The sequence below is a fragment of the Myotis yumanensis genome, unplaced genomic scaffold (genome assembly GCF_028538775.1).
Source record: "Myotis yumanensis isolate MYYU_CA2020_CCGP unplaced genomic scaffold, mMyoYum1.0.hap1 SCAF_1, whole genome shotgun sequence".
NCBI classification, from domain to species: domain Eukaryota; kingdom Metazoa; phylum Chordata; class Mammalia; order Chiroptera; family Vespertilionidae; genus Myotis; species Myotis yumanensis.
In genome coordinates, this window is record NW_027223752.1 from 68,637,856 (window position 1) to 68,665,237 (window position 27,382).

At 39.2% G+C, this 27,382-nt stretch overlaps 1 protein-coding gene across 1 annotated transcript in view; it reads left to right on the forward strand.

Moving 5' to 3' along the window:
• SPG11 (SPG11 vesicle trafficking associated, spatacsin) overlaps positions 1 to 27,382 on the forward strand; it is a 112,292-nt gene that overhangs the window by 47,569 nt on the left and 37,341 nt on the right. The window contains exons 18-27 of the mRNA XM_070423533.1: positions 1,507 to 1,652; positions 3,329 to 3,490; positions 5,996 to 6,062; positions 10,106 to 10,271; positions 12,405 to 12,610; positions 12,872 to 12,980; positions 17,007 to 17,166; positions 18,795 to 19,067; positions 19,696 to 19,896; positions 20,976 to 21,083. Of these exons, the coding sequence (XP_070279634.1) occupies positions 1,507 to 1,652; positions 3,329 to 3,490; positions 5,996 to 6,062; positions 10,106 to 10,271; positions 12,405 to 12,610; positions 12,872 to 12,980; positions 17,007 to 17,166; positions 18,795 to 19,067; positions 19,696 to 19,896; positions 20,976 to 21,083 (1,598 nt within the window). The remainder of the gene's footprint in view (positions 1 to 1,506; positions 1,653 to 3,328; positions 3,491 to 5,995; positions 6,063 to 10,105; positions 10,272 to 12,404; positions 12,611 to 12,871; positions 12,981 to 17,006; positions 17,167 to 18,794; positions 19,068 to 19,695; positions 19,897 to 20,975; positions 21,084 to 27,382) is intronic.

The following is a 27,382-nucleotide window of genomic DNA, read 5'->3' on the forward strand; positions in this document are numbered from 1 at the left end:
GATAACATGTCCATGGGTAGATAGCCTAGGGAGATAGGAAGATTATAGGTAGCTCTTGATATATTGTAATGTATTTTGTTCTAGTTATTGTCTCCATGCTCTTTTTGGTCTATAGTATTTCATTCATCTAACAAATATTTATTGAGCTCCTACCTTTCAACAGTCTGTAAATGCTAGGGATACAAGAAATATTTGTGGCCCTAACTGGTTTGGCTCAGTGGATAGAGCATCGGCCTGTGGATTGAAAGGTCCCAGGTTCAATTCCAGTCAAGGGCATGTACCTTGATTGTGGGCACATCCCCAGTAGGAGGTGTGCAGGAGGCAGCTGATCAATGTTTCTAACTCTCTATCCCTCTCTCTTCCTCTCTGTAAAAAAATCAATAAAATATATATTTTTAAAAAAAGAAATGTTTGTGTATTTGTATACTGTTTTTCCCCCATATAGTAATTATAAGAAGTTTCCTGTGTTCCTGGAAACAATGACCATTTTATGTTTACATAATATTTCTTTGTATGCATATAGTCACTTAATTTACTACTCTCATTTATTAGCATTGAGACTGCTTTTTTTCTCCTGTAAATAATAGTCTTAAGTATATTTGAACATGAAATTTTTGTCTTGTTTCAGATTTTTTCTTTCTTTTTTTTTTTTTTTTGTTATCTTCACCCGAGGATATTTTTCCATTGAATTTCAGAGAGAGTGGAAGAGAGAAGGAAAGACAGAGAGAAATATTGATGTGAGAGAAACACATCAATTGGTTGCCTCCTGCTTGTGCCCTGACCAGGGCCTGGGCTGGGGAGGAACCTGTAACCAAGGTATGTGCCTTTGACCAGAATCAAACCCAGGACCCTTTGGTCCACAGGCCAATGCTTTATCCACTAAGCCAAATCTTCCAGGGCCAGATTATTTCTTTAGATAGGTTTTTGGATATGAAATTACTGGGTCAAAGGTTATGCACACTTTGAATGTTCTTGCTATAAGACCAGATTGCTTTCTAAGGGGTTTGTACCATAAGTCCCAGCTATTCTACACACCCTGTCCAGCTCTCTGATTGACGATGGTTATTTTTTAAAATCATTGCTGTTTTGATAGGTGATATGTGGCATCTAATTATTTTAATGTGCATTTCTGTATTGTTAGTGAATTACATATTTTTATGGTTGGACATTTATAGTTTCTCTTTTGTAAAATGGTTATTTCTTTTGTACATTTATTTGTTAGTATTTGGGGCATTGTTTTGTAGAAGCTCTTGGCTAAAGACATTAATCCTTAGGTTGTCATCTGTTGTTAATTTCCCCCCTAGTTCATTACTACCCTTCAGTTTTTTAATATAAGTTTTGTTTTTACATAGACAAATCTTTCATTTTTCTCTTTGTGATATTTTCCTATTGCTTTTAAATTTAGAGAGTCCTTCCTCTGGAGAGAGTTAAAATTAATTTTTTTTCTCAGAATTATATAATTCTTAATTTACATTAAGGAGAAAAACATACTCTTTTATTTTCCAGATCCTAAACTGATCTTCCAGGCTAGCCTTGCAAATGCTCAAATACTGATTCCCAGCAACCAGGCCAGTGTAAGCAGTATGCTGTTGGAAGGACATACCCTCCTGGCCCTTGCTACCACAATGTATGCTCCTGGTGGTGTCAGCCAGGTATGGACAGTACCTCTACCTATTATGGCGAAATAGGACTGATTTTAAATTTAGCAGAAATATCTATGGATTTTCTAGAAATAAGTTGTATTCAAATATAACCACTCATATTAAAAAACCGTGGTATGTCTACACAATGGAATACTATGCCGCTATAAAAAAGAAGGAACTTTTACCATTTGCAACAGCATGGTTGGAACTGGAGAGCATTATGCTAAGCGAAATAAGCCAGTCGGACAAAGATAAATATCACATGATCTCACTCATGAGGGATATAATGATCAATATAATTTGATGAACAAGAATAGATCCAGCGACAGATGGTAGGGGTGGGGGGATTAGAGAGCAACCAAAGGACTTGTATGCATGCATATTAGCATAACCAATGGACACAGACACTGGGGCGGTGGGGGCTTGCCTGGGGTGGGAATGACTGGGGGGCAGGGGGAGTCAATTGGGGAAAAAGGAGACATAAAAGATAAATAAATAAGAAAAGGGACACTGGTCACCCTAATGGATGGTGTCCACAATAGCAGTATTTTATTTTAAAACAGAGAAATTCCATGCAATATATATATATATATATATATATCCACTCATAAGTATTTTATTAGATTAAAAGAGCATACAACAAGGATGAATTTTGAAATTTTATATCCTCTTAAATTGAAAGGGAACTAATATGTTGTAGAGAGATTATTTTTCCCTTTTATTTGTTTTCTAATGTCCTAGGTTCATTTTCAGGATTGAATTAGGATCTGATTGTTTCTGGGAGTAAGTATACTTTAGATCTGTGACTTGGGAATTATTTTGTACTATTTGCCCTCTTAGGTAAAAGGGAAGTCATAATTTTTAGCTATGTAAACTCTTTTGAGGGACCCAATAGAAATTTGCCCATCTCTGCATTTTTGAAAATTATAGTGTGCCTGGTTAGAGGGAACATAAGAATGCTTTTAAACATTTTATCTTCAAAGATTTCTCTTTTAGATTGTTGCAATATACCTTAACTTATATGGTTATTTACTTCTCTGTTCTTAATCACCTTTCAGAAATTAGTCATAGAGTAACATGAAAGCTGAACAAGCATCATCTAGTCTAGTAGTTATTTTTCTTTTAAAATATTTACTATTTAATATCTAATTCAATATTTAATATTTTAAGTAATATAGTAACAGTCCTTTTTCAAACAGCTTTTCCACACAGTTTGAAACCACTGATCGAGCTGAAGTTCCTAATTTTGTAGGTGAAGAATCTAAAGCCTAATGTTAAATATCTAGCCCGAGATTACATGGTAGTTTGTCTTAGAACCAGAACAAGATCTATTGTTCTCTGACTCCTTTTTAAAAAAAATTTTTTTTTATTGATTTTTAGAGAGAAGGGGAAAGGGAGAGAGAGATAGAAACATTGTTAAAAGAGAAACACGTTTCGGCTGCCTCTTGCACACCCTCTGGGTATGTGCCCTGATCGGGAATCGAAGCAGCAACCTCTTGGTTCATAGGTCCACGCTCAACCACTGAGCCACACAGGCTGGGTGGCTTCTGACTCCTTGACCAATGTTATTTTCACCACCATGTACTCTCAAGCTAATCTTGTTTCACAGGTTTTTGTGACAAAAGAGCAAATTTGGAGAAGAAAAGAACATTACTGTATACCATGTTATCTGTCTTTTTATTTAGGTTGTTCAGAATGAAGAAAATGAGAACTGTTTGAAAAAAGTAGATCCTCAGCTACTGAAGATGGCATTAACTCCTTATCCCAAGCTAAAAACTGCTCTCTTCCCACAGTACACTGCCCCTAGTGTCCTACCACCGGATATTACACTCTACCACCTTATTCAGGTACAGTATTTATTTAGGTGGCTGGTATTTGGGAGTATCAGACAGGATTCAACCAGGAAAACAGAAACCACTCTGGGTCTTTCAAATAGAGAACAGTTAATGTACAGACCACAAATTTTCCCTTGATTTAAAATCAAAGCTGCTCTTTCCTTAGACATCTAAATGTTGACTTAATGGTTCTGTTTTCTCCTGTATTCCTCCCACCATGTGTTTATAGTCTTTGCTGAACCTTTGGCCTAGACAGATTTCAAACAGCCACTGCTCCCTGCTCTCAATTTTCTGACTGACTTGACCTTAGTCTGTTTTTTTCTTTGTTGTTCATGTTTTGATCATCACATACATTTTTTAAAAATATATTTTTATTGATTTCAGAGAGAAAAGGAGAGACAGATAGAGGCATCAATGATGAGAGAGAATCATTGATCAGCTGCCTTCTGCATACACCTCCCACTGGGGATCGAGCCCACAACCTGGCCATGTGCCCTGACCGGGAATCAAACTGTGACATCCTGGTTCATGGGTCAACGCTCAACCACTGAGCCACGCTGGCTGGGCACATACATTTCTTTAACTCTTGATCTGATTGTCTTACTCTTCCTTTCCTGATCTGCCTTAGCTTACCTTGTCAAGTTTACGTGGTAATATATTCTAGCCTCTTAGTCCTCTTGCCTTTTGATTCCAAAAACATTTCTAAAGTCCATTTTACATTATAATTAATGCTGCTTCTACCAAAAGAGAGTGCACTCTGCACACATAATTTGAAGTGAAGAGAGTCTTTAAAAGGAACACAGCCAGTTCTATTTTTATTAAAATAGCAAAGTGTCTCATACATTCTTTTTTGTGTTCAGCTATGTTCAAAGGATTTATGTCCAGAAAGATAAGATTTTTAGTTGCCCTGGAGAAGGGAAGCAGACTGCCTGTGAAGTCCTTTTATATAATTTTGTTTACTTACTTTAGAATCAATTTACTCCCCCCTCCCTTCCCCTTTAAGAGGCCTAGGTGGGAGAGGGCCACTGCCCCTAGGAGGGAAGGCAGGGTCCCTGTTAAGGCATTCCTGAGGCTCTCATGGAAGTTAATAATGAAGAAAAGATGGTTAGCAAACAGTCAGCCTCAAGATTAGTTTCCTTTTGTGGAGATTCCTTTAAAATAATCATTTTCCCAATTGGTTTAATAATCAAATTCATTTTGTTCTAAATGAATATAGAAAATAGTTATGTGGGTGTCACTGATTTTAAGGAAATCCTGTTCTATCAGGTAAGTTGGGGCAGATTTTATTAGCAAAAAATTTATATTATGCCATAGCATTCCCTAGTTGGCAGGGAACAGGTTCTGATATCAAAACAGGCCTTGGTTGATTAGATACCCCTACCATTTGTACAGAAGCTTTACTCGGAGGGAAAAAGCAACCTCCTTGGGTGTGGTTAAGAAAAGATAAAGTAGCCCCAGTATCTACAAGGGTCTTAGTAATTTCCTTTCTTTCAGTTTCTCCTAAACAAGTAGTAAAAAGGGGAAACACCCTCTCATAGTCCTTGGAGCAAGCCTATGCTTGCTTCTTTTCTCTTTCTGAATCCCATTTCAGTTTTCTATAACCCTTCTTAAGGTGATCTGGCTTTTTGCAATAAACAGGAGTTTCCCAGCAGTTCTTAATTAGTAATTCTGTTGCTTTGCTCCACAAATCAGTAGATATACTGATTGAAATAGATCAGTATAGTCATGATCACATGTTCTAACAGTTAAATTCCTTTTGGAGAAAGTCATGGAAATCTTTAGGTAAATTCCTTAATTCTGTACAATCACTGGTTTTCCTCTGCCTGAGACTGGCTTTTCTGGTTTTCTGAGTGTCCCCTAGGTCAGTAGAGAGCTGCATAGGGAGCTGAGGTGGAGGAGGTAAGAAGAGAAAGAAGAGGGAGGAGGAAAGGAGAGTTAAGTCCAGACAGTGAAGTAAAGGGTACAGCAGGGCAGTTGGAGAAGAGGGAAAAGTAGGGCATTGGCATTGAGCAGCTTCAGGAGCCTTCCTTAGTTCAGAGATGGGCTCTACAAGTTCTTATTAACTTCCTGTGGAGAAGAGAATTTATCTGTGCTCCTCTCAGAAACTTCTAATTTCCAATCAAGATGAGTTTCCCATTCATTCAGTTTAATTTTAGAGGTGGCTTTTTCTAATTTTGCATGCAAAAATTTGATTTAGGTGTCAAAAGAGTTTCATTTTGGCCATCTTAAGTCCATATCACCTCTAGTTAAATCTTCCCATTTCTATAAGTGCTTGCAAGTAAAAGTTTCCTATTTATTGGATATCTACAGAAGTATTTAATGGGGACTGGGAGTTGCAGGCCTTGAAAGCACGATTTCCCATGTTAATTTTAGTTTTATTTTGGGATCTGCAGAGTCTGAACAAATTTTTAGGGATATTATGTAGTTGGTTGAAGTGTGCTGCTTATGGGTTGAGCTCCAAAGGGCTGTTAGAATCAATTAATTTTTAACTCTGATTTAACTTTTCCCCTTTTACAGTCATTATTGCCTTTTGATCCTAGCAGATTGTTTGGCTGGCAGTCTGCCAACACACTGGCTATAGGAGGTAAGTCATTATGGGTACTTCTTGCTTTGGAAGCATTTCAACAATGTTGATCTATAGGAGAAGTTGATTTATGTAAAAGCCAACCCAGTTTTTTTTTACTGCTTTCTACTTTAAAAATAAAGGTATATTCCAGTGAATTAAAAACATATTGTATTAGGTCACTAGTGCTGTACTTGCTGGGAAATATAGTATGTATTTATCTGCTTACATTTCTTCTTTTCCAAAAATCCCTTTGTTAGCAGTATCTATGCTGATAAAAGGGTGATATGCTAATTAGACTGGATGTCTTCTGGACAAAGCCATGGTGGCAGGGGCCAAGGCAGAGGCAGTTAGGGGCAGTCAGGCTGGCAGGGGAGGGCAGTTAGGGCAGTTAGACCAGCAGGGGAGGGCAGTTAGGGGAGGCCAGGCCGGCAGGGGAGGGCAGTTAGGGGTGATCAGGCCAGCAAGGGAGCAGTTAGGGGGCCTCCAGGCTGGCAGGGGAGCAGTAGGTGGCGATCAGGCCAGCAGGGGAGCAGTTAGGGACATTAGGCTGGCAGGCAGAGGCGGTTAGGGGCAATCAGGCAGGCAGGCAGGTGAGTGGTTAGGAGCCAGCGGTCCCTGTGGGATCGGGCCTAAACCAGCAGTGGACATCCCCGAGGGGCTCCAGATTGGAGAGGGTGTAGGCCGGACTAAGGTACCCCCCACCCCCGTGCACGAATTTTGTGCAGCGGACCTCTAGTAGTATTATAAAGGTTAAGAGTGTAAGTGTTGGTATTAGGTAAATCCTAGCTCTACCATGTAATAGTTGTAGGACCTTGGGCAAGGACCTTAAATTCCATATAAAATAAGTTTAATAATAGTGCCCACCTCACATGTTACATTGAGAATGAAAGGAGACAATGAAAGGCACTTAACAACCTCTCACAGTTCCTGACACAGTTACTAACACAGTCAGCACCAGTTACACACACATTGTCTTCCTCTCTAGATTACAAGAATTTCTGTTTTGTTTCTGTGTGTGTGTGTGTGTGTGTGCGCGCGCGCGCACGCCTTTTTAAAAGTATAGTTAACATACATATGCTATTCTTAAACACTGCTTTTTCTATCTTTTTAATTATTAAATTTAGCGTTAGCCTTTAATATCATGTAACCTGTGGTGTCTCTGCCTAAGTGACTCTAAAGTTGGCTTCAAATTACTACTTAGAGTACTTAGCACATAATATACAACCTGAGCCGAAACCGGTTTGGCTCGGTGGATAGAGCGTCAGCCTGCGGACTGAAAGGTCCCAGGTTCGATTCCGGTCAAGGGCATGTACCTGGGTTGCGGGCACATCCCCAGTGGGAGATGTGCAGGAGGCAGCTGATCGATGTTTCTAACTCTCTATCTCTCTCCCTTCCTCTCTGTAAAAAATCAATAAAATATATTTAAAAAAAAAAATATACAACCTGTGACTCTTTACTGACATACATAAAAATGAATTTTCTAATGTGTCAGTTTTATAAGTTCACATTTTAATTTATTGAATTTACCTAGTGTCCAGAGCCCATTACAGGCCTATAATAGATGTTCAATAAATATTTATTGAGTGCTGAAAAAGTAGTGCTTATTGTATTTTCAAATGAAAACACGTGTTTTAATCTCAGTAAAGTTACTAGAGACTAGACAGAACCCCTGTCCTGTTCTTCTACCTCCACCTCCATCTTGTAGCCAGGGTCTTGGTCTCCCTCTTGGAGATCGAGCATTCTAGTAGGTACACAGTAGAGAAAAAGGACATTGAAGGCATGTTCCCTGCTGGGTTTTTAGACATTTAAAACTTCTTGAGCAACTAAAGCACAATGTAAATGAAACAATTATGAAGACAATAATACAGATTTATAAAATTGGAGGGCTATATTTAGTTAAAGTGTTTACTAACTTTTTCACATGGTTTTACCACTGAAAGGGGATATAAAGCGACTGCATGTTGACTTTGTTTCCATGGCAAGTCAGAGAAAATTTTCCATTTGGGTAGAATTTTCTCTTACACACAATCTCCAACACTATCACCCAACTGCCAAAAAATCAGAGTCTTATTTTAATAAAAAACTTAAGTTTACTCATTTGGCACCTGGAAGTACCATATACTTGACATGTACTCAGTAAATATTTAAAAAATGAATGAATAGTTTTATGTGAAATTATAAGTGACCAAAGTTACTCTGCTCTCACAAAGCATACAGATAATGCATGTGACTACTTTTTAATCACAAAGAGGATGTACTTTTAAGTAATAGTTTTGTAAGATGATGAGACTCCATTAAGATCTTTGTCTTCTTTTGTGGGAGCCAAGTCACAATATAAGAAGTCTTTATAATTCCATGGGAGGATAAAACTTTATTTCAGAAATAAGCTTTGAACTTTGAAAATGAGAACACATACACTGTTTTCCAGAATTGGTTTCTTAACAGTTCAGAATGTTAGCTCACCTTTTAAAAAATCTACACTAATAATAAAGATGCAAATTGACCATATCTTTGTGACACCCACCAGCCAATCAGGAGTGACTATTCAAATTAACCCAACAAAGATGGGTTAATTTGCATACGCAAGCACCAAACAGCCAGGGGTGGGGCGGGATGCTTGCATCGTCGCCATGGCGACAATGCAGGTGTTCCACACTGCCCCAGCCGCTCCGGGCCTCTGGGCAGCATGGGAAGGCGGAAAGGCGGCTCTGGCCAGAGCGAAGCGGTGCTGGCAGCCAGGGGAAGGAAGGCCCTTTGTTTTTTTTGTTTTTCTTTCTTTCTTTCTTTTTTTTAAAAATATATTTCTTTATTGATTTCAGAGAGGAGGGGAGACAGAGAGAGAGAGAGAAACATCAATGATGAGAGAGAATCATCGACCGGCTGCCTCCTGCACACCCCCCACTGGGGATCAAGACCGCAACCCAGGCATGTGCCCTTGGCCAGAATCGAACCTGGGACCCTTCAATCCACAGGCTGAGGCTCTATCCACTGAGCCAAGCCGGCTAGGGCAGGAAGACCCATTCTTGCACAAATCTTCGTCCATCAGGCCTCTAGTAGATAATAAATGGTTAAGAGTCAAATATTAGGGCTTGACAGGAGTGGTTATTGCATACTAACTTCTCACATCCAAGTATCTTCTGACTTTAAATTTCTCTGAAAAGAGAGAAAAAAACTTCTTGGCTATTTATTTTCATGGGCACAGAGGAACTTTATTTTTTAAGATTCATCTTTTTTTATATATATATTTCTTTATTGATTTTAAAGAGGAAGGGAGAGGGATAGAGAGAGATGGAAACATCAATGATGAGAGAGAATCATTGATCAGCTGCCTCCTGCACGCCGCCTACTGGGGATCGAGCCCACAACCCAGGCGTGTGCCCTTGGCCGGAATCAAACCTGGGACCCTTCAGTCCGCAGGCCGACGCTCCATCCACTGAGCCAAACCGGCTAGGGCTGGAAATTTAAACGGAATCATTCTGCTGGAAAGATGGTACCAACATGTAGATAATAATAAGGTGCTCTGTGCATACAACATCAGAAAATACAGCTAGTGATAAGGAGAGTAGAGGAGGGTATTAATATGGAGAAAAAGATGTTCTTCTCAAAGTATTTATTAGCATGGTACAGTGACCTGGCCTTGGTGAATAGAGAACACATAAATATATTAGGTAGAGATTTTATTGCATAATGAGCTTCATGAATGAATTAAAAGTTTTTGCAGATCTTTGGCAGAGATTTTGTAGTCCAAAGGTTATTGCTATTGTGAAGTGAGATATAGAATTAAAATATATAAAATTATAAGTAAGTTCCATGGGGGGAAAGCACAATTTATAAGTTTTCATGCAGCTTCTCAGATACACATTTTTGCTTAAATGAGGGCCATCTCTCCACATTAAAATAAAACTATTACATTTTGGTGGTTCAAAGTGACACATAATGGTACAAAATGATTATAGCAACCGGTTTTCTTTTACCATTGTAGACTTACGTTTTCCATGTACAGATCTGCAGTTAATCATGATGAGGTGTAGGGCATTAATATCGCTTCACTTTTCCCCCAGATGTATCGAGTCATCTCCCACATTTCTCTAGCCCTGATCTGGTTAATAAATATGCTATAGTGGAACGTCTGAATTTTGCTTATTATTTATATCACGGACGGCCATCATTTGCATTTGGTACTTTTCTGGTCCAGGAATTAACTAAGAGCAAGACCCCCAAGCAGCTGTGAGTAAAGTACAATTTATACTGTTAATAAAAGGTATATCTGTGTATTTTACCTGTACATTTAAAAAATGTACTGAAAACATGTATAAGAGTTAACAGTGATTCTATTTGGATGGTGATTTTTTTTTCCATTTGTGTTTTTCTGTGTAGCCTCAGTTTTTGGCATAGTGTGTGTTACTTTTGTTAATAGAAAAAAAGATTAAAAGTATATATATATATATATGTGTGTGTGTATATATATATATATTTTATATATGTGTGTGTATATATATTTTAAATGTATTTTTAATTGATTTTTTTTTAGAGAGAGGAAAGGAGAGGGATAGAGAGAGAGAATCATCGATGAGAGAGGAACATCATCGATTGGCTTACCTCTTACAAGGCCCCCACCAGGGATCGAGCCCATAATCTGGGCATGTGCCCTGACCAGGAATTGAACCAGTGGCCTCTTGGTTCCTGGACTGGCGCTCAACTGCTGAGCCACACTGGTTTGGGGGAAACAAAAAAAGATTTTAAATAACTTTTAAAATCATATTTTAAAAAAATGATCCAGGAGCTTGCCAAATGTTAGCCATTATGCTAAAGAGAGAGTTCTATAATGAGATGTGAATTCTGTATTTAAGATCTTTGTTAGGTTTGCTTTATTGGTTTGTTTTATAATTAACAAAGTAATGCATTTTATTGGTAAAATATTCAAGTAGCTCAGAAGGATGAAAAATGAAAATATAGAAGTCCCTCTAGGGGGGTCAATGGGGGGAAAAGAGGGGGGAGGACATCTGTAATACTTTCAACAATAAAGATAAATTTTTTAAAAAGTCCCTCAGTCTTCTAGCCTCATTCTACATAGTAAATTCTTGTGTGTCTTTCCTCAAAAATTTTCATTTAAGAGTACATATGAGTCCTTTAAAATGTATGTGCTTTATGACATCAAACTTTAAGTGGCATTAATTTTCTTGGTAGTTTGTGTACATGTAATTGACAAGATCACAAGTTGGCAGTCTTTTGGAAATTCTACTCCCTGTTCCCTAGATGAAATTGGAAGCAGAATAATTTAGATTGTGAGTAGGTGTTTTAGGAGAAGGTAAAATACGGGGCGTTCAAAAAATATATATATGTACTTATATTATTATAAAGTCAGTCTTATTAGCATACAGTTCATTTTCAAAATGTAAAAGAATCTACATAAATGAATAATTTGGGGGGGTCAATGCCTGTTTTTAAACTGATACCTGATCTGGTCCAGGCCCTGCTGAAAACGCAAAGCAACAGAATTAAAAACATCAAGAACCATTTCATTTGGTATTTGTGCACCCTCAATCATTGACTGTTGAAGATTTTATACCATAAACTTTATCTTTTATGTACCCCTATAAAACAAGTCTAGTGGCACTTTACGATATATTTCCTTTGTTCAAAGCTTAGTCTGGCTCCACCCATTTTTTCAAATCAGTTAAACCTGAAAAGGAGTGAAAGTCAAGTGACTTATAAGCTGTTAAAGTGTGTATACATTTTTTGGAAACATCCAATATAAAGAAATGGGGGGGGGGGGGGGTGAAAAGGCAACCACAGAAGAATTGCTGTTCTCTTAGAGCAGCGGTTCTCAACCTGTGAGTCTCGACCCCTTTGGGGGTCGAACGACCCTTTCACAGGGGTCGCCTAAGACCATCCTGCATATCAAATATTTACATTACGATTCATAACAGTGTAACATTACAGTTATGAAGTAGCAACGAAAATAATGTTATGGTTGGGTCACAGCATGAGGAACTGTATTTAAAGGACCAGAAGGTTGAGAACCACTGTCTTAGAGGAAGGCTTATGGAACAGTATTCAACAACAGGAAATAAAAAGGTTTGTGAGTTGCAATCCCAGCCTCTTTTCCAGCAAGTTTTTGTTGTCCCAGTGTGTGTGCCTAGTCTTTCTTCCAGTGCCTCAGGTGTTTTCACCAACCCCCAGACCGTATCTTCCTACTCCTCCAACCTACAGAACCTAAATGAATATGAGCAAAGGTCACAAAAAGGGAATGGGGAGGAAGCCAAAAATCACATTCGTCTGACACTCCATGTATCACTGATCTGTTTTTCCTGATGATGAGATAGTTTCATGTGCTGATGTGATTTTGCTTTCTTTCAGGATCCAGCAAGTAGGCAATGAAGCCTATGTTTTAGGCCTCTCTTCCTTCCACATACCTTCAATAGGAGCTGCCTGTGTTTGTTTCTTAGAATTGCTTGGGCTCGACAGCCTCAGGCTCAGAGTTGATATGAAAGTGGCCAATATAATTCTGAGCTACAGGTGTGCAAATGAGGACGCTCAGTACAGCTTTATCAGAGAGTCTCTAGGTACAGCACCTTTCTTTCTGTGGGTTGGTTTGTTTAAAGGACACAGGATGAATTAGGTCTAAGGCACTGAATTGTGAGTTGTTGGGGAAGAAACAGTTACCTTCCCGTTTCATCCCTTTCCTTCAGTGCTTGTTCTTTGCCTCACTTTGTTGGGCCTTTTAATTGGATACTGAAATGGCTCTGAACTATACTCTTCAAACAGAAATGCCCAGTTCCTTAACACTTTCTCTTGACCAAATTGGTTGTTTGTATTTCTTATAGCTGAAAAGCTGTCTAAAGTGGCTGGGGGTGAAAAAACAACCACAGAAGAATTGCTTGTTCTCTTAGAGGAAGCCATATGGAACAGTATTCAACAACAGGAAATAAAAAGGTTTGTGAGTTGCAATCGCAGCCTCTTTTCCAGCAAGTTTTATTGTCTCAGTGTGTGTGCCTAGTCTTTCCACCAGTACCTCAGGTGTTTTCACCAACCCCCCAGACCTTATCTTCTTATTTCTCCAACATACAGCAGATACTCAGTAAATGGATATTGGTTTTAATCACATCTTACCATCAGTAAAAGGAAGGTGAAGATAATGATTCCCTCTTTTTTTTTTCTTTCAGTTTTTTTTTATTTCAAGAAAAATGATTTTAAATATAATGTTACATGCAGTAAACCTTAATATTTCAAGAAAAATGATCTTAAATATAATAATGTTACATGCAATAAACATTAATATCTCAAGAAAAACGATTTTAAATATGACAATGTTAAATGCAATAAACAATTCAAGAAAAATGATCTTACATATAATATTACATGCAATAAACATTAATATTTCAAGAATAAAAGGATTTTAATTATAATAATATTACCAAAACTGTACTGACATAGTATATCACAAAAGTTGTAGGAAATATTAAAAATCTGCAAATAACAGGATTACTTATATTATATACTAGAATATACCCCCCCACTCCACCCCCCGTGTCTCTATTTTTGTTCATCAGTTTATGTTGTTCATTATATTCCAAAAATGAGTGAGATCATATATTTATCTTTCTCTGACTGGCTTATTTCGCTTAGCATGATGCTTTTAAAGTCTATTCTGTCGGATATGAATATTGCTACTCCAGCTTTTTTTTTCTTTTCTATTTGCATGAAAAATTTTTTTCCATCCCTTCACTTTCATCCTCTGTGTGCCTTTTGTTTTGAGGTGGGTCTCTTGTAGACAGCATATAGTTGGGTCATGTTTTTGTATCTATTCAGCTACCCTACACCTTTTGACTGGGGCTTTTAATCCATTTACATTTAGGGTTATCATTGAGGGGTACTTATTTATAGCCATTTTAATTCTGTATGGCTAGGTTTCTCTCTCTGTTTCTTCTTCTCAGCAATCCCTTACAGCAATTCCTTTAGCATTTCTTGGAATGCTGGCTTGGTGGTGATGAACTCCTTTAGCCTTTTTTTTTGTCGGGGAAGCTCTTTATTTGACCGTCTATTTTGAATGATAACCTTGCTGGATATAGTAATTTTGGTCTCAGATCCTTGCTTTCCATTACTTTGAGTACTTCATGCCATTCCCTTCTGGCCTATAGAGTTTCTGATGAGAAATCAGGTCTCAACCTTATGGGAACTCGTTTGTAGGTAACAGTTTTCTTTTCTCTTGATGCCTTTAAGATTCTCTCTTTGTCTTTAATTTTTGGCATTTTAATTATGATGTATCTGGGCGTGGGTCTATTTGGATTCTTCTTGTTTGGGGTTCTCTTTGCCTCCTGAACTTATGTGACTTTTTCCTTTACCAGGTTAGGGAAGTTTTTTACCATTATTTCTTCAAACACCTTCTTCTATTCCTTTCTCTCTTTCTGCCTCTTCTGGCACACCTACTATTCTAATATTGTTACATTTCACCACATTGTCCCACAGCTCCCTTAAGCTGTCCTCCTGTTTTTTAATTGTTTGTCCTTTTTGGTTCTCTAATTGAGTGATATTTTCAACTCTGTCTTCTAATTCACTGATTCAATCCTCCGCTTCCCCTAATCTGCTGTGTATTCCTTCCAGTGTGTTCTTTATTTGTGTTATGTCATTCTTTATTTCAGACTGTTCTTTTTTCATAGTTACTATATCTTTTTTCATACTGTTGAGCATTTTTAACATCATTACTCTGAACTCTGTTTCAGATAAATTTCTTGTCTCTGCTTCATTTATCTCTTCTGGAGAATTTGCTAATGCTTTCATTTGGGGTTCCTTTGTTTCCTCATTTTGGTTGTCTGTTTGGGTTTGTGACTATGTATTAGGTAGATCCTCTACACCTCTCAATCTCTAGTGCAGGACAGATTTAAAGGCTGTTTCTGACTAATTGGATCAGGCAAAGACTCAAAGCCTCTAGAAACCGCCTCTGTCTATAGACTAATAGGATTCCAACTTGAATTGCCCCCAGGCAATCATCCTCAGGTGTGGTGAGAGTTTTTTCAACAGGGTGGGGCAGTTGCTTCTGCCCGGGGGCTAATTGTTACTTTTAATCTCTTAAGTCAGTGGTTGGCAAACCCCGGCTTGCGAGCCACATGCGGCTCTTTGGCCCCTTGAGTGTGGCTCTTCCACAAAATACCACGTGCGGGTGTGCACGTACAGTGCAATTGAAACTTCATGGCCCATGCACAGAAGTCAGTTTTTGGCTTGGGCGAGTCTATTTTGAAGGAGTAGCGTTTGAAGAAGTGGGGGGTGTCGGTTGGTCAGGCGACGGGAGACACAGAGCAGGCCATGGGATACGCAGCGCGGGGGAGGCGCGCGCAATTCATGCACAAGTTAAGTGTGGATGGGAGAATTGGAAGGGGTCAACCTCAGCGAACGTACCTCAATCAGCTTGAGGATGTTTTTAGCAAAGGCCTGCTTAGGAGTACCCTAAGTAAGTTAATAACAATGTACCTACCTATATAGTTTAAGTTTAAAAAATTTAGCTCTCAAAAGAAATTTCAATCGTTGTACTGTTGATATTTGGCTCTGTTGACTAATGAGTTTGCCAACCACTGTCTTAAGTAGACTCAGGGCAAGGTGTTTTCCAATAGGATGTGTTGACTGTCTTCCCCCCAGGCAAGGTAGATGTCTATGTGGGAAAGATGTCCTCTGCTGTGTGAGGGAATGACTCAGCCCAGGAAACTTGGGGTGTCTACCTTCTGAGCTCTACCCCCCAAGACCCCAGTCCTGGGTTCTGTTCTCATAGCTCCAGTCCACTTCACCCTCTCTCTGTCAGAGTACAAGGTGGGTGGCTCCACAGGGAATTTTTGTGTGTTGGCCCTTTAAGAGGGTGCCCGAACTTTCAGCTGCCACTCCCTGGCAGACAGCACCCCACTGCTTTTCACAGCCAGATGTTATGTGGGTACCCTCCTCATGTTGGTGCTCTCTGCTGGGGAGCCCAGCTTTGGGATTAGATCCCAGAGCTCTCAGTGGCTCCCCGCCACAGCTGAGATAACTTTCCAGGACTTCAGTTGCCGTCTGTGGGTGCCCGGCCAGCCCTTTCACACCTCCACCCCTCCTACCAGTCTCTATGCGGTCTCCATCTTCAGTCTTTGGGTATCAGGGTTCTCTCCTGTGAGTTTTCCGTTGATTATTCAGGAAGCCTTTCCGTATTTCACTTGTAATTCCAGCTTGTTCCTGGGAGCATGTCCATGCAGCATCCTCCTACTCTGCCACCATTTTTAATCTTGTCATGATTCCCTCTTAAGAGATGGAGTTTCCAAGAGATGGAGAGGAGCTTTGCCCCCTCCACTGCCCTACTGGTCAGGAAGTCTATTCAATTTTACATGTTGAAATCATTTCAGAACATGTGGGGTGGGTATCAGAAAATTTGACTCTGATATCTTTAATGTTTTCTTGCTGATATGTCAGTTGATATTGGAATTTGAGGTGATCCTCTATCCACAAAAGCTCCTCTCCTTTTACAGAGTGGGGCAGAAGTAGGTTTACAGTTATGAGTGTGAAACAATTTATCCTTGAATTTTATTGTATTATTTTCAGAAAGCTATTGTGTGTTAACAGTTCTTTTTTGTTTTTTTCAAAACAATCTAATAAATATTTGGTATTTTTTGAAAAGCTTTTTATTTTTTAAAATATATTTTTATTGATTTCAGAGAGGAAGGAAGAGGGAGATAGAAACATCAATGAAAGAGAATCATTGATCAGCTACCTCCTGCATGCCCCCTACTGGGGATCAAGCCCACAATCTGGGCATGTACCCTGACCAGGAATTGAACCTCGACCTCCTGGTTCATTGGTCAACACTCAACCACTGAACTACACCAGCTGAGCTTGAAAAGCTTTTTAGAGAATATACTGTAATTAAATTCATTTAATTTTTCAGTTTAAAACTAAAGCAATATTTTAACAAGTTTTTCTCTCTACCACTCCCACCCCCAATTACAGGTTATACAGCGAATCTAGCATCCAGTGGGCATTGGTGGTACAGTTCTGCAGGCTCCACAATATAAAACTGAGCACGTCTTACCTTAGAGAATGTGCCAAAGCAAATGATTGGTTACAGTTCATTATTCACAGCCAGCTCCATAATTACCACCCAGATGAGGTAAGCCACTGATTGTTGCTAGTTATGCAAGAGGATATTGGAACACTTCTTAGAGTGAAAATATTGTCCTTTCTGTTGTGAACACATAGGCTTTTTTTTTTTTTTTAATATATGTTACTATTATTTTTACTAAAATTTCAGTGGGTTGGCTTCAGACAAAGGACTAGTCATTATTACTAAAGAGATGAAGGAAAACTTTGTGACTCCAGATTGCAAATGGAAATTCACTCAAAAGCAGCAAACAACTTTGTAAAATTATATGGTCACCTCTGACAAGGTTCAGGTTGAGAAAGAACAATTTTGCTTATGCTTTTTTCTAACATTTTCAGCTCCAGCTGAAATTGAGACTTGGTTATCTGCCTTGTGCATTGTTGGTGGCATTGCAAATTGGTGTGGCCCCTACGGAAAACAGTATAGAGGTTACTCAAAAAATTAAAAATAGAACTATCTTATGAACCAACAATTCCACTTCTGGGTATTTATCTGAAGAAATCTCAAACAAAATTCAAAAAGATATATGCACCCCTTTGTTCAATGCAGCATTATTTACAATAGCCAAGATATGGAAACAATCCAATCCCATCAATAGACAATTGAATAAAAACGATGTGGCACACCCGGTTGGTGTGCCTCAGTGGTTGAGTATCAACCTAAGAACCAGGAGGTCACGGTTCAAATCCTGGTCAGGGCACATGGCCAGGTTGTGGGTTTGATCCCCAGTGTGGAGTGTACAGGAGGCAGCTGATCAATGATTCTCTCTCATCATTGATTTCTCTCTCTCTCTCCCTCTTCCTTCCTCTCTGATATCAATAAAAATATATTTTAAAAAAAAAGAGATGTGACACATATATACAGTGGAATATTACTCAGCCATAAAAGAATATCTTACCATTTTAGACAACATGGATGGACCAAGGGGTAATTATGCTAAGTGAAATAAATCAGACAGAGAAAGACAAATACTATATGATTTCCCTTATATGTGATACTAAAGAACAAAATAAATAAAACAGAAATGGACTCATAGAGACAGAGAACAAACTGAGGGTTGCCAGATGGGTAGGGTTTGGGAACTGGGTGAAAAGGTGAAAGGATTAAGAAGTGCAGATTGGTAGCTACAAAATAGTCATGGAGATGTAAAGCATATCCTAGGGAATATAGTAAATAATATTGTAGTAACTACGTATGGTGCCAGGTGGGAACTATTTATTGGGGGGTCACTTCATAAAGTATGTGATTGTCTAACCACTATGCTGTACAACTGAAACTAATCCTATATAATAAAAGCCTAATATGGAAATCGACCAAATGGCAGAACAACCAGCTGAATGACCGGTCGCTATGATGTGCACTGACCACCAGGGGGCAGACGCTCAATGCAGGAGCTTCCTGCAAGCTCGCAGGCCCCAGGCCAGCCAAGGCGGGTGCCAGTGGGGGCTCCCCATCCCCCGATCACCCTGCTGGTCTCCCCACAGATTGGCCCTGATCACTGGCCAGGTCTAGGGACCCTACCTGTGCATGAATTTCATGCACCGGGCCTCTAGTATAAAATAATATTGAATGTCAACTATAATTGAGAAATAAAAATAACTTGGTCGTCTGTTTTAATCATCTAATGTGTTTTCCAGGTGAAATCTCTTCTCCAGTATTTCAACCCTGTCCTTCAAGACCACTTAAGGCTAGCTTTTGAGAACTTGCCCTCAGTGTCCAACTCCAGAATGGATAGTGATCAAGTCTGCAACAAGTCCCCCCAGGAACTCCAGAAAAGCAAAGAAGAGAGAACTGATTTCTTCGAAATTCTGCTCCGGTGCTCAGAGGAGCCAAACTCCTGGTGCTGGCTCCTGGCTGAAGCAGTGAAACAACAGGCCCCTATTCTTAGTGTCCTAGCCTCATGTCTGCAGGTGAGAATCATGAGAAGCCTAAATTAAGGAACCAGAGAGTAATAGAAGAAGTGGGGAGGGACAGGAAAGGCTGATAATCAGAGGGTGTGGGGAGAATGATGATATTGAGGCTCTAGCTGCTAGAGCCTAGCATGTTTCCAAGGTCACTGCAACTCTTTATGCTTCTCCAGCATGGCCATCCAGTGCACTTCTTTGTGCCTTGACATATAATAGCTTAAGTGGTCAGAGCCTTGGTTCCTGGTTGGCAGTCACAGAGAAGGATGCTTTGGTGGACTGACCACCATTGCCTCTGAGCAGGGAAGAAGGATACTCCAGACAGTCCCTTGGTCAGCAGTTCTGTGTGTTTTCTTATACCTAGTACTTCCCTGACTTTCACATATATCCTCTCAGTCTCTTGGCCTTTTCACCTGCCATACCCTACAGGATGGCTTATAAAAGTCCCTTGGTTGTTCATTAGAGTTTGTTTCACCTTTGAAGGATTTTCAAGCCATTTTAACCAATTTAGTGAGGTGATTTTTCCTGAACAGGAAATAGCCATCTGTAGTTGTAGCATTGCTGGAAACTTCCTCTGTCAGATAATCCAAGCCCAGTTGTTATTTTATTTTGAAAAATTTTTATTCAATGGTAGGATGCCAGTGCTATTTCTTGTCTCTGTGTTTGGATCATCGCTTCTGTGGAGGACAGTATTGCAGCTGAAGCAATGGGACACATTCAGGACTCATTGGAGGGCCATACATGGGACCTTGAGGACTTCTCAGTCATCTGGAGAACATTATTAACAAGGCAGAAGAGCAAAACTCTCATCAGAGGTTTCCAGCTTTTCTTTAAGGTATTTATTTATTTATTTAAATATGCTTTTATTGATTTCAGAGAGAGGAAGGAAGAGCGGGATAGAAATATCAATGATGAGAGAGAATCATTGATCTGCTGCTTCCTGCATGCCCCTACTGGGGATAAACCTACAATCCAGGCATGTGCCCTGACTGGGAATCAAACTGTGACCTCTTGCTTCATGGGTCAACATTCAACCACTGAGCCACACCAGCCGGCTAAATCTATTTTGTAGCCCATAACAAATAATGATAATAGAACTACCATTTATTTAGCAGAGTGCTTTCTATACATTATTTTAGTCAATTCACACAATAATCCCCAAAAGGTAATATTGTGTTAGGATATTATGAAGTGGTCTTATCCTCATTTTACAGAGTAATAAACCAAGGTTTACAGAACTTAAGTAACATGCGCAGGATCTCACAGTAATTTAGTGAGCAGAGTACTTACAGTTCAGATCCATACTTTCTAATTCCCAGACTCCTGTGCTCTGACTGGAAAGCTCCCACTGAAGTGATGGAACTGTATGGATTGATGCCACAGGCAGGTTGGCAGGTCACTGGAGCCCTTTATCAGGGAGTGTATGTAAAGGTTTCCTAGCACCATCTAGTGGACTATGTCCTGCTCTTGTGTGTTGGACCAAGTATAGGATAGACAGAAAATGGACCGACCTTTGAGTAGATGTAACTGCCTTTCTTTTTAACATACGTAATTTAATTCTATGAAGCTGCTATTAATAACATTTGTCTTTTACTTTAACCTTCTCTTATATTGCCATTATTCATGAGAAAATAGTATTAAGTTCAGGATTTTGTCTTTTTAAAAAAAATATCTTTTTATTGACTTTAGAGAGAGGAAGGGAGATGGAGAGAGGAATGGAAACATCAGTGATCATAGAGAGTCATTGATCAGCTGCCTCTTGCACATCCCCTACTGGGGATCGAGCCTGAAACCTGGGCATGTGCCCTTGACTGGAATCAAACCGTGACCTCCTGGTTCATAAGTCAAGGTTCAACCACTGAGCCATGCCAGCCGGGCAGGATTTTGTAATTTCTTTCAAACTCTTCTTCAAAGGATTCCCCATTACTACTGATGTTGGAGATGTATGAACTCTGTATGTTCTTCAAGAATTATAAGGAAGCCAAAGCTAAACTACTGGAGTTCCAGAAGAGCCTTGAAACTGTAAGTTAGAATATGTTCTTTCTTACTGATGTGAAATTTGTTAGAGTGGCCTGCTGTCTGCTAGTAGTTGGGATGTGACAGTAGGTGAACAGCTGTTATGTGGTGTAATTCAAATGAAATCATTTGTACTGTGCCAGAGATAGCGAGTCAGGGTAGGAGTGTCAGTGGCCTTGCTTATAAATCACCTCAGTTGCCAAGGATGACAGGTTTTATCTAATGTGCTAACTGTGATCAGTATCCTGATGCGGCAGCCAAGCTCAGTGGGAAAGGAATTCATGGTATCTGCTATGGATGCTAGAGAAGAGTATGGTGATAAATGGGCCACATTCTAACAATTCAAGATAGCCTGTTCAAAAGAAATATACCTCAATCCTGCCTGGAGTTTTGGCACTTTTGCCTTCTCTACCACAAAAGAGCTCTATGATAAATAAGACAAAACTATTTACTGATTTTACACAACAAATTTATATCAGTGGAACCTCAGTATAGGCTTTTGCTCTCAAATCACATTAGTCTTCACTGTAATGAAGATTATTATTTGAAAATACAGAATCAGTTATTCAAATATGCCTGAGTTTTCTAAATCACAGAAAATAGGGACATTAATTTCCTTGGTCTATAACTCTCCATGACTTGGCACCCTAATAGGTATCTTCTTTTGTTATTTGTGGTCAAATATACATAACATTTACCATCTTAGCCATTTTTAAGTGTACAGTTGTATTAAATACATTCTCATTATTGTGTAACCATCACCACCATCCACCTCCAAAATAACTCTTTTCATCTTGTAAAACTGAAGCTATACCCATTAAACAATAACTCTTCATTCTTCCCCTATCCCTAGCCCCGGGCAACCATCATTCTGTTTTCTGTCCTTATGATTTTTACTACTTTAAGTATCTCATAAGTGGAACTGTATAATAGTTGTCTTTTCATCTAGCTTATCTCACTTAGCATAACGTCCTCAGAGTTCATCCATAGCATATGCCAGGATTTCCTTCCTTTTTAATGCTGAATAATATCGCATTGTGTGTATACACCACATTTTGCTAGTCCATTCATTCATCGATGGGCGTTTGGGTTGCTTCCACGTTTTAGCTATTGTGAATGATGCTGTTATGACATGGTATACAAACAGTTCTTTGAGATCCTGCTTTCACTTCTTTTGGGTGTTTACTCAGAAGTAGAATTGCTTGATGATATGGTAATTATACTTTTAATATTTTGAGGAATACCATACTATTTTTCACAGTGACTACCATTTTACATTCCTAACAGTATTACATAAGGGTTCCTATTTCTTTACATCCTCACCAATACTTGGTCTCTGTTTTTTTAATAGTAATCATACTAACGGGTGTGAGGTGGTGTCTCATTGTAGTTTTGATTTGTATTTCCCTAATGATTAGTAATGTTGAGCATCTTTTCATGTGCTTATTTGCCATTTGTGTATCTTCTTTGGAGAAATGTCTATCTAAGCCCTTTACCCATTATTTTTATTGTTGACAGTATGCAGATGTCCCCCATTTTCTTCCCCTTTGCTCCTATCCACCCAGCCCCTTTTTTAAATTGGGTTGTGTTTTTTTATTGTTGAGTTTCAGGAATTCTCTACATATTCTGGGTATTAATCCCACATCAGATATATGATTTGCAAATATTTTCTCCCATTGTGTGAGTTGCTGTTTTGCTCTTTTCATAGTATCTTTTTATACACAAAATTGTTACATTTTCATGAGATCCAATTTGTATATTTTTTCTTTTGTTATCTATGCCTTTGGTGTCATTGCTAAGAAATCATTGCCAAATCCAGTGTTATAAAGGTTTTGTCCTATGTTTTCTTCTAGTTTTATTGTTTTAGGTCTTACATTTAGGTCTTTTGTCCATTTGGAGTTAATTTTTGTATATCTTGTTAGGTAGGTGTTCAACTTTATTTTTTTACATGTGGATAGTCAGTTTTCCCAGCACCATTTGTTGAAAAGACTGTGCTTTCCTCATTGAATTGTCTTGACACCCTTGTCAAAAATCATTTGACCATATATGCAAGGATTTATTTCTGGGCTTTCTTTTCTATTCCATTGGTCTATTCAGGGGTCCTCAAACTACGGCCCATGGGCTACATGCAAATACAAATATTGTATTTGTTCCTGTTTTGTTTTTTTACTTCAAAATAAGATATGTGCAGTGTGTATAGGAATTTGTTCATAGTTTTTTTTTTTAATTATAGTCCAGCCCTCCAACGGTCTGAGGGACAGTGAACTGGCCCCCTGTTTAAAAAGTTTGAGGACCCCTGGTCTATATGTCTGTCTTTATCCCAATGCCACACAATTTTGATTACTGTAGCTTTGTAATACGTTTTAAAATCAGAAAGTATGAGTTTGTTCTTTTTCAAAATTGTTTTGGGCCCTAGCCGGTTTGTCTCAGTGGAATAGAGCGTCCCAGATTCGATTCTGGTCAAGGACACATGCCCAAGTTGCGGGCTTGATTCCCAATAGGGGTGTGCAGGAGGCAGCTGATCAGTGATTCTCATCATTGATGTTTCTATCTCTATCTCCCTCTCCTTTCCTCTCTAAAATAAAAAATAAAAATTAAAAAAAAAGATTGTTTTGGCTCTTTGGGGTCCCTTGGGATTCCATATGATTTTAAGATGGGTTTTTCTGTTTCTGTGAAAGCATCATTGGGATTTTAATAGGGATCTCATTGACTCTGTAGATTGCTTTGGATAATATTTACAATTAGACTTCCATTCCAGGAACATGGGATGTGTTCCCATCTTTTATATCTTTAATTTCTTTCAGCAGCATTTTGTAGTTTCATTGTACAAATCTTTTACCTCCTTGGTTAATTAATGTCTTAAATATTTTATTCTTTTTGATACTGTTAGAAATAGAATTATTTTCATAATTTCCTTTTCAGATTGTTAATTGTTTATAGGAATGAAACTGGTTTTTGTGTGGTGACTTTTTCTCTCCTGTTACTTTGTTGAATTCATTTATTCTGAGTTTTTGTGTGTGGGATCTTTAGAGTTTTCTACATATAAAATTATATCATCTGAATAGAAATAATTTTACTTCTTTTTTTTTCAACTTGGATCACTTTTCCCCCCCTCTTCTTCCCCCAAAATGCTCTGGCTAGAACTTCCAGGACTATGTGGAAAAGAAGAGTTGAAAGTGGGAATCCTTGCCTTTTCCTGATCTTAGAGTTGTGTTTTCAGTCTTTTGCCATTGAGTTTGATGTTCACTGTGGCTTTTCACATATGGATTTTATTATATGGAGGTAGTTTCCTTCTGTTCCTCGTTTGTGGAGTGTTTTTATCATGAAATGGTGTTGAATTTTGTCAGATACTTTTTCTGCATTGAGATGATCATGTGGTGTTTTCTTTTGTCCTATTGATGTGGTATATACATTGATTGATTTTTGTATGTTGAATTATTTTTGCATTCCAGGAATAAATCCTATTTTGTAATGGTGTATAATCTTTTTAATATGCTGCTGAATTCAGTTTATTAGTATTTTTTTGTTGTTAATCCTTACCTGAGGATATGTTTTTTTCATTGATTTTTAAAGAGAGTGGAAGGGAGGGGGAGAGACAAAGAGAGAGAGACATCGATGTGTTAAAGACACATTGATTGGTTGCCTCCTCACGTGCTCCCTGACCAGTGCCAGGGATTAAGCCTTCGATGAAGTATGTGCCCTTGACTGGAATCAGACCTGGGACCCTTTTATCTGAGAATCAATGCTCCAACCACAGAGCCAAATGGGCTAAGGCTATTAGTATTTTTTAAATGATTTTTTAAATTGATTTTTAGAGAGAGAGGAAGGGAAAATGAGGGAAATATCGATGTGAGAGCAAGACATCGGTTAGCTGTCTCCTGCATGCCTCCTACCGGGAATCAAGCCCTCAACCTAGCATATGCTCTGACTGGGAATTGAAGTGGCAACCTTTTGGTGCACCGGATGATGCCCAACCAACTGAGCCACACTGGTCAGGGCAGTTTGCTAGTATTTTGTTAAAGATTTTTGCATCAGTGCTCATAAAGGATATCAGTATGTAGTTTTCTTTGTCTTTGGTGTCAACCTTATGTTGGTTTCATAGAATAAGGTAGGCAGTGTTCCCTCCTCTTTAATTTTTTGGAGAAGTTTGAGAAGGATTGGTATTAGTGCTTTAAATGTGTGATTTGCCAGTAAAGCTATCAGGTCCAGACTTTTCTTTGTTGGGAGATTTTTGATTGATGATTCACTCTCTTTACTAGTCATAAGTCTATTCAGATGATATATTTCTTTGTGATTTAGTTTTGGTAGGTTTTGTGTTTCTGGGAATTTATCAATTTCATCTAGGTTATCCATTTTTTTGGCGTATAATTTTTTCACAATACTCTCTTACAATCCTTTTTATTTTCTGTAGAATCAGTAGTGATGTCCCCACTTTCATTTCTGATTTTAGTAATTTGAGTCTTCTCTCTTGTTAAAAGTATATTGTTTAATTTCTAAAGTTTTGTGAATTTTCCAGTTTCCTTTTGTTACTGACTTCTAACTTCATCCCACTGTGGTCAGAGAAGATACTTTGTATGATATCTGTCTTTTAAAATCTATTGAGACTTAATTTGTATCCTAATATATGGTCTGTTCTGAAACATTTCATGTGCATTTGAGAAGAATGTGTTTCTTGTCATTGTTTTCTTCTGTCTGGTTATTCTGTCCATTATTATGAGTGGGGTAGTAAAGTCTCCAACAGTTATTGTAGAACTGTCTGTTTCTCCCTTCAGTTTCATCAGGTTTTGCTTCATATATTTGGTGGTCTGTCATTAGGTGTGTACATGTTTATAATTGTCATATTTTCTTGCTGTGTTGAACCTTCTATTTTGTTGTTGTTAATCCTCACCTAAGGACATTTTCCATTGATTTTTAGAGAGAGTTTTTAATTTTAATGAGCTCAGCTTATCAGTTTGAGTTTTACGTTTAGGTCTTCCCAGGTATCTTCTTATTCTTGCCTGACTTCTCCTGCTGCAGCCTTTTGCAAAGGGGCAATGCAGCTGCTCCATCCTTGCCTCAACCCTTTATTCCCATGTATTTGTTCCTTAACCAGTTCCATCATCTGCCTGCTGTAGTTTCTCTTCTTAGGGCAACAGAGGTAAGTAAACCAGAAATAAAGACTAAGAAATCATGTTCTAATTCAAACTAATGAGGCCTGCTACTTGGGGTCATTTTCCTGTTAATATTTTTTATGATTTCCTTGAAATACGATAACTGAGAACCTTCTTAATTGAGAATCTTCTCTAGTGGTATTATAAACTACTAGAGCAGTGGTTCTCAATCTTCCTAATGCTGTGACTCTTTAATATAGTTCCTCATGTTGTGTGACCCCCAATTTCATTGTTACAAATTGAACATAATTAAAGCATAGTGATTAATCACAAAAACAATATGTAATTATATATGTGTTTTCCGATGGTCTTAGGCTACCCCTATGAAAGGGTCATTCGACCCCCAAAGGGGTCGTGCGTGACCCACAGGTTGAGAACTGCTGTACTAGAGGCCTGGTGCATGAAATTTGTGCACAGGGTGTGGGGGTCTCCTTAACCCGGCCTGCACCCTCTCCAATCCAGGACCCCTTGGGGGATGTCTGACTGCCAATTTAGGCCCGATCTCGCAATCCTGGACTGCTGGCTCCTAATCACTCACCTGCCTGCCTGCCTGCCTGGTCGCCCCCAACTGCCCCCCCTGCCGGCCTGGTCACCCCTCACACTCCTCCCACTGGCCTGGTCACCCCACACAGCCTGCTTGTTCAGTTGTTTGGTTGTCCCTCACTAACCCCCCTGCCGGCCTGGTCGCCCGGCACAGCCTGCTTGTTCAGTCGTTTGGTCGTCCCTCACTAACCCCCCTGCTGGCCTGGTCATAGGCAGCCATCTTGTGAGGGTGTGAGGGTTAATTTGCATATTACCTCTTTATTATATAGGACTAGGGACCCAGTGCAAAGTCGTGCACCTTGAAAGGAACTGTGGGCCACGAGGCTGCAGTAGGCACAGGGGCAGGTCTCAGCCCATCCTCCGCACCCCTGCCCGGCCCCTCCCGCTGCACCCCACCCCCATCCCCTGTCTGCGGGCAGCCTCATTCCTGCCGCCACCACTCCCACACGCTGATGGCACCAGCCCTGCTCACACCTGCTGGCGGTGTGGAGTGATTGGGGCCAGCGCCAGCAACGGGTGCAAGCGGCAGGTGGGACTGCAGCGCAAGGGAGCAAAGAATTTTCAGTAACCACCAGAGGCTCGCCGGGCTCACCTGCTCCACCATCCCATCGT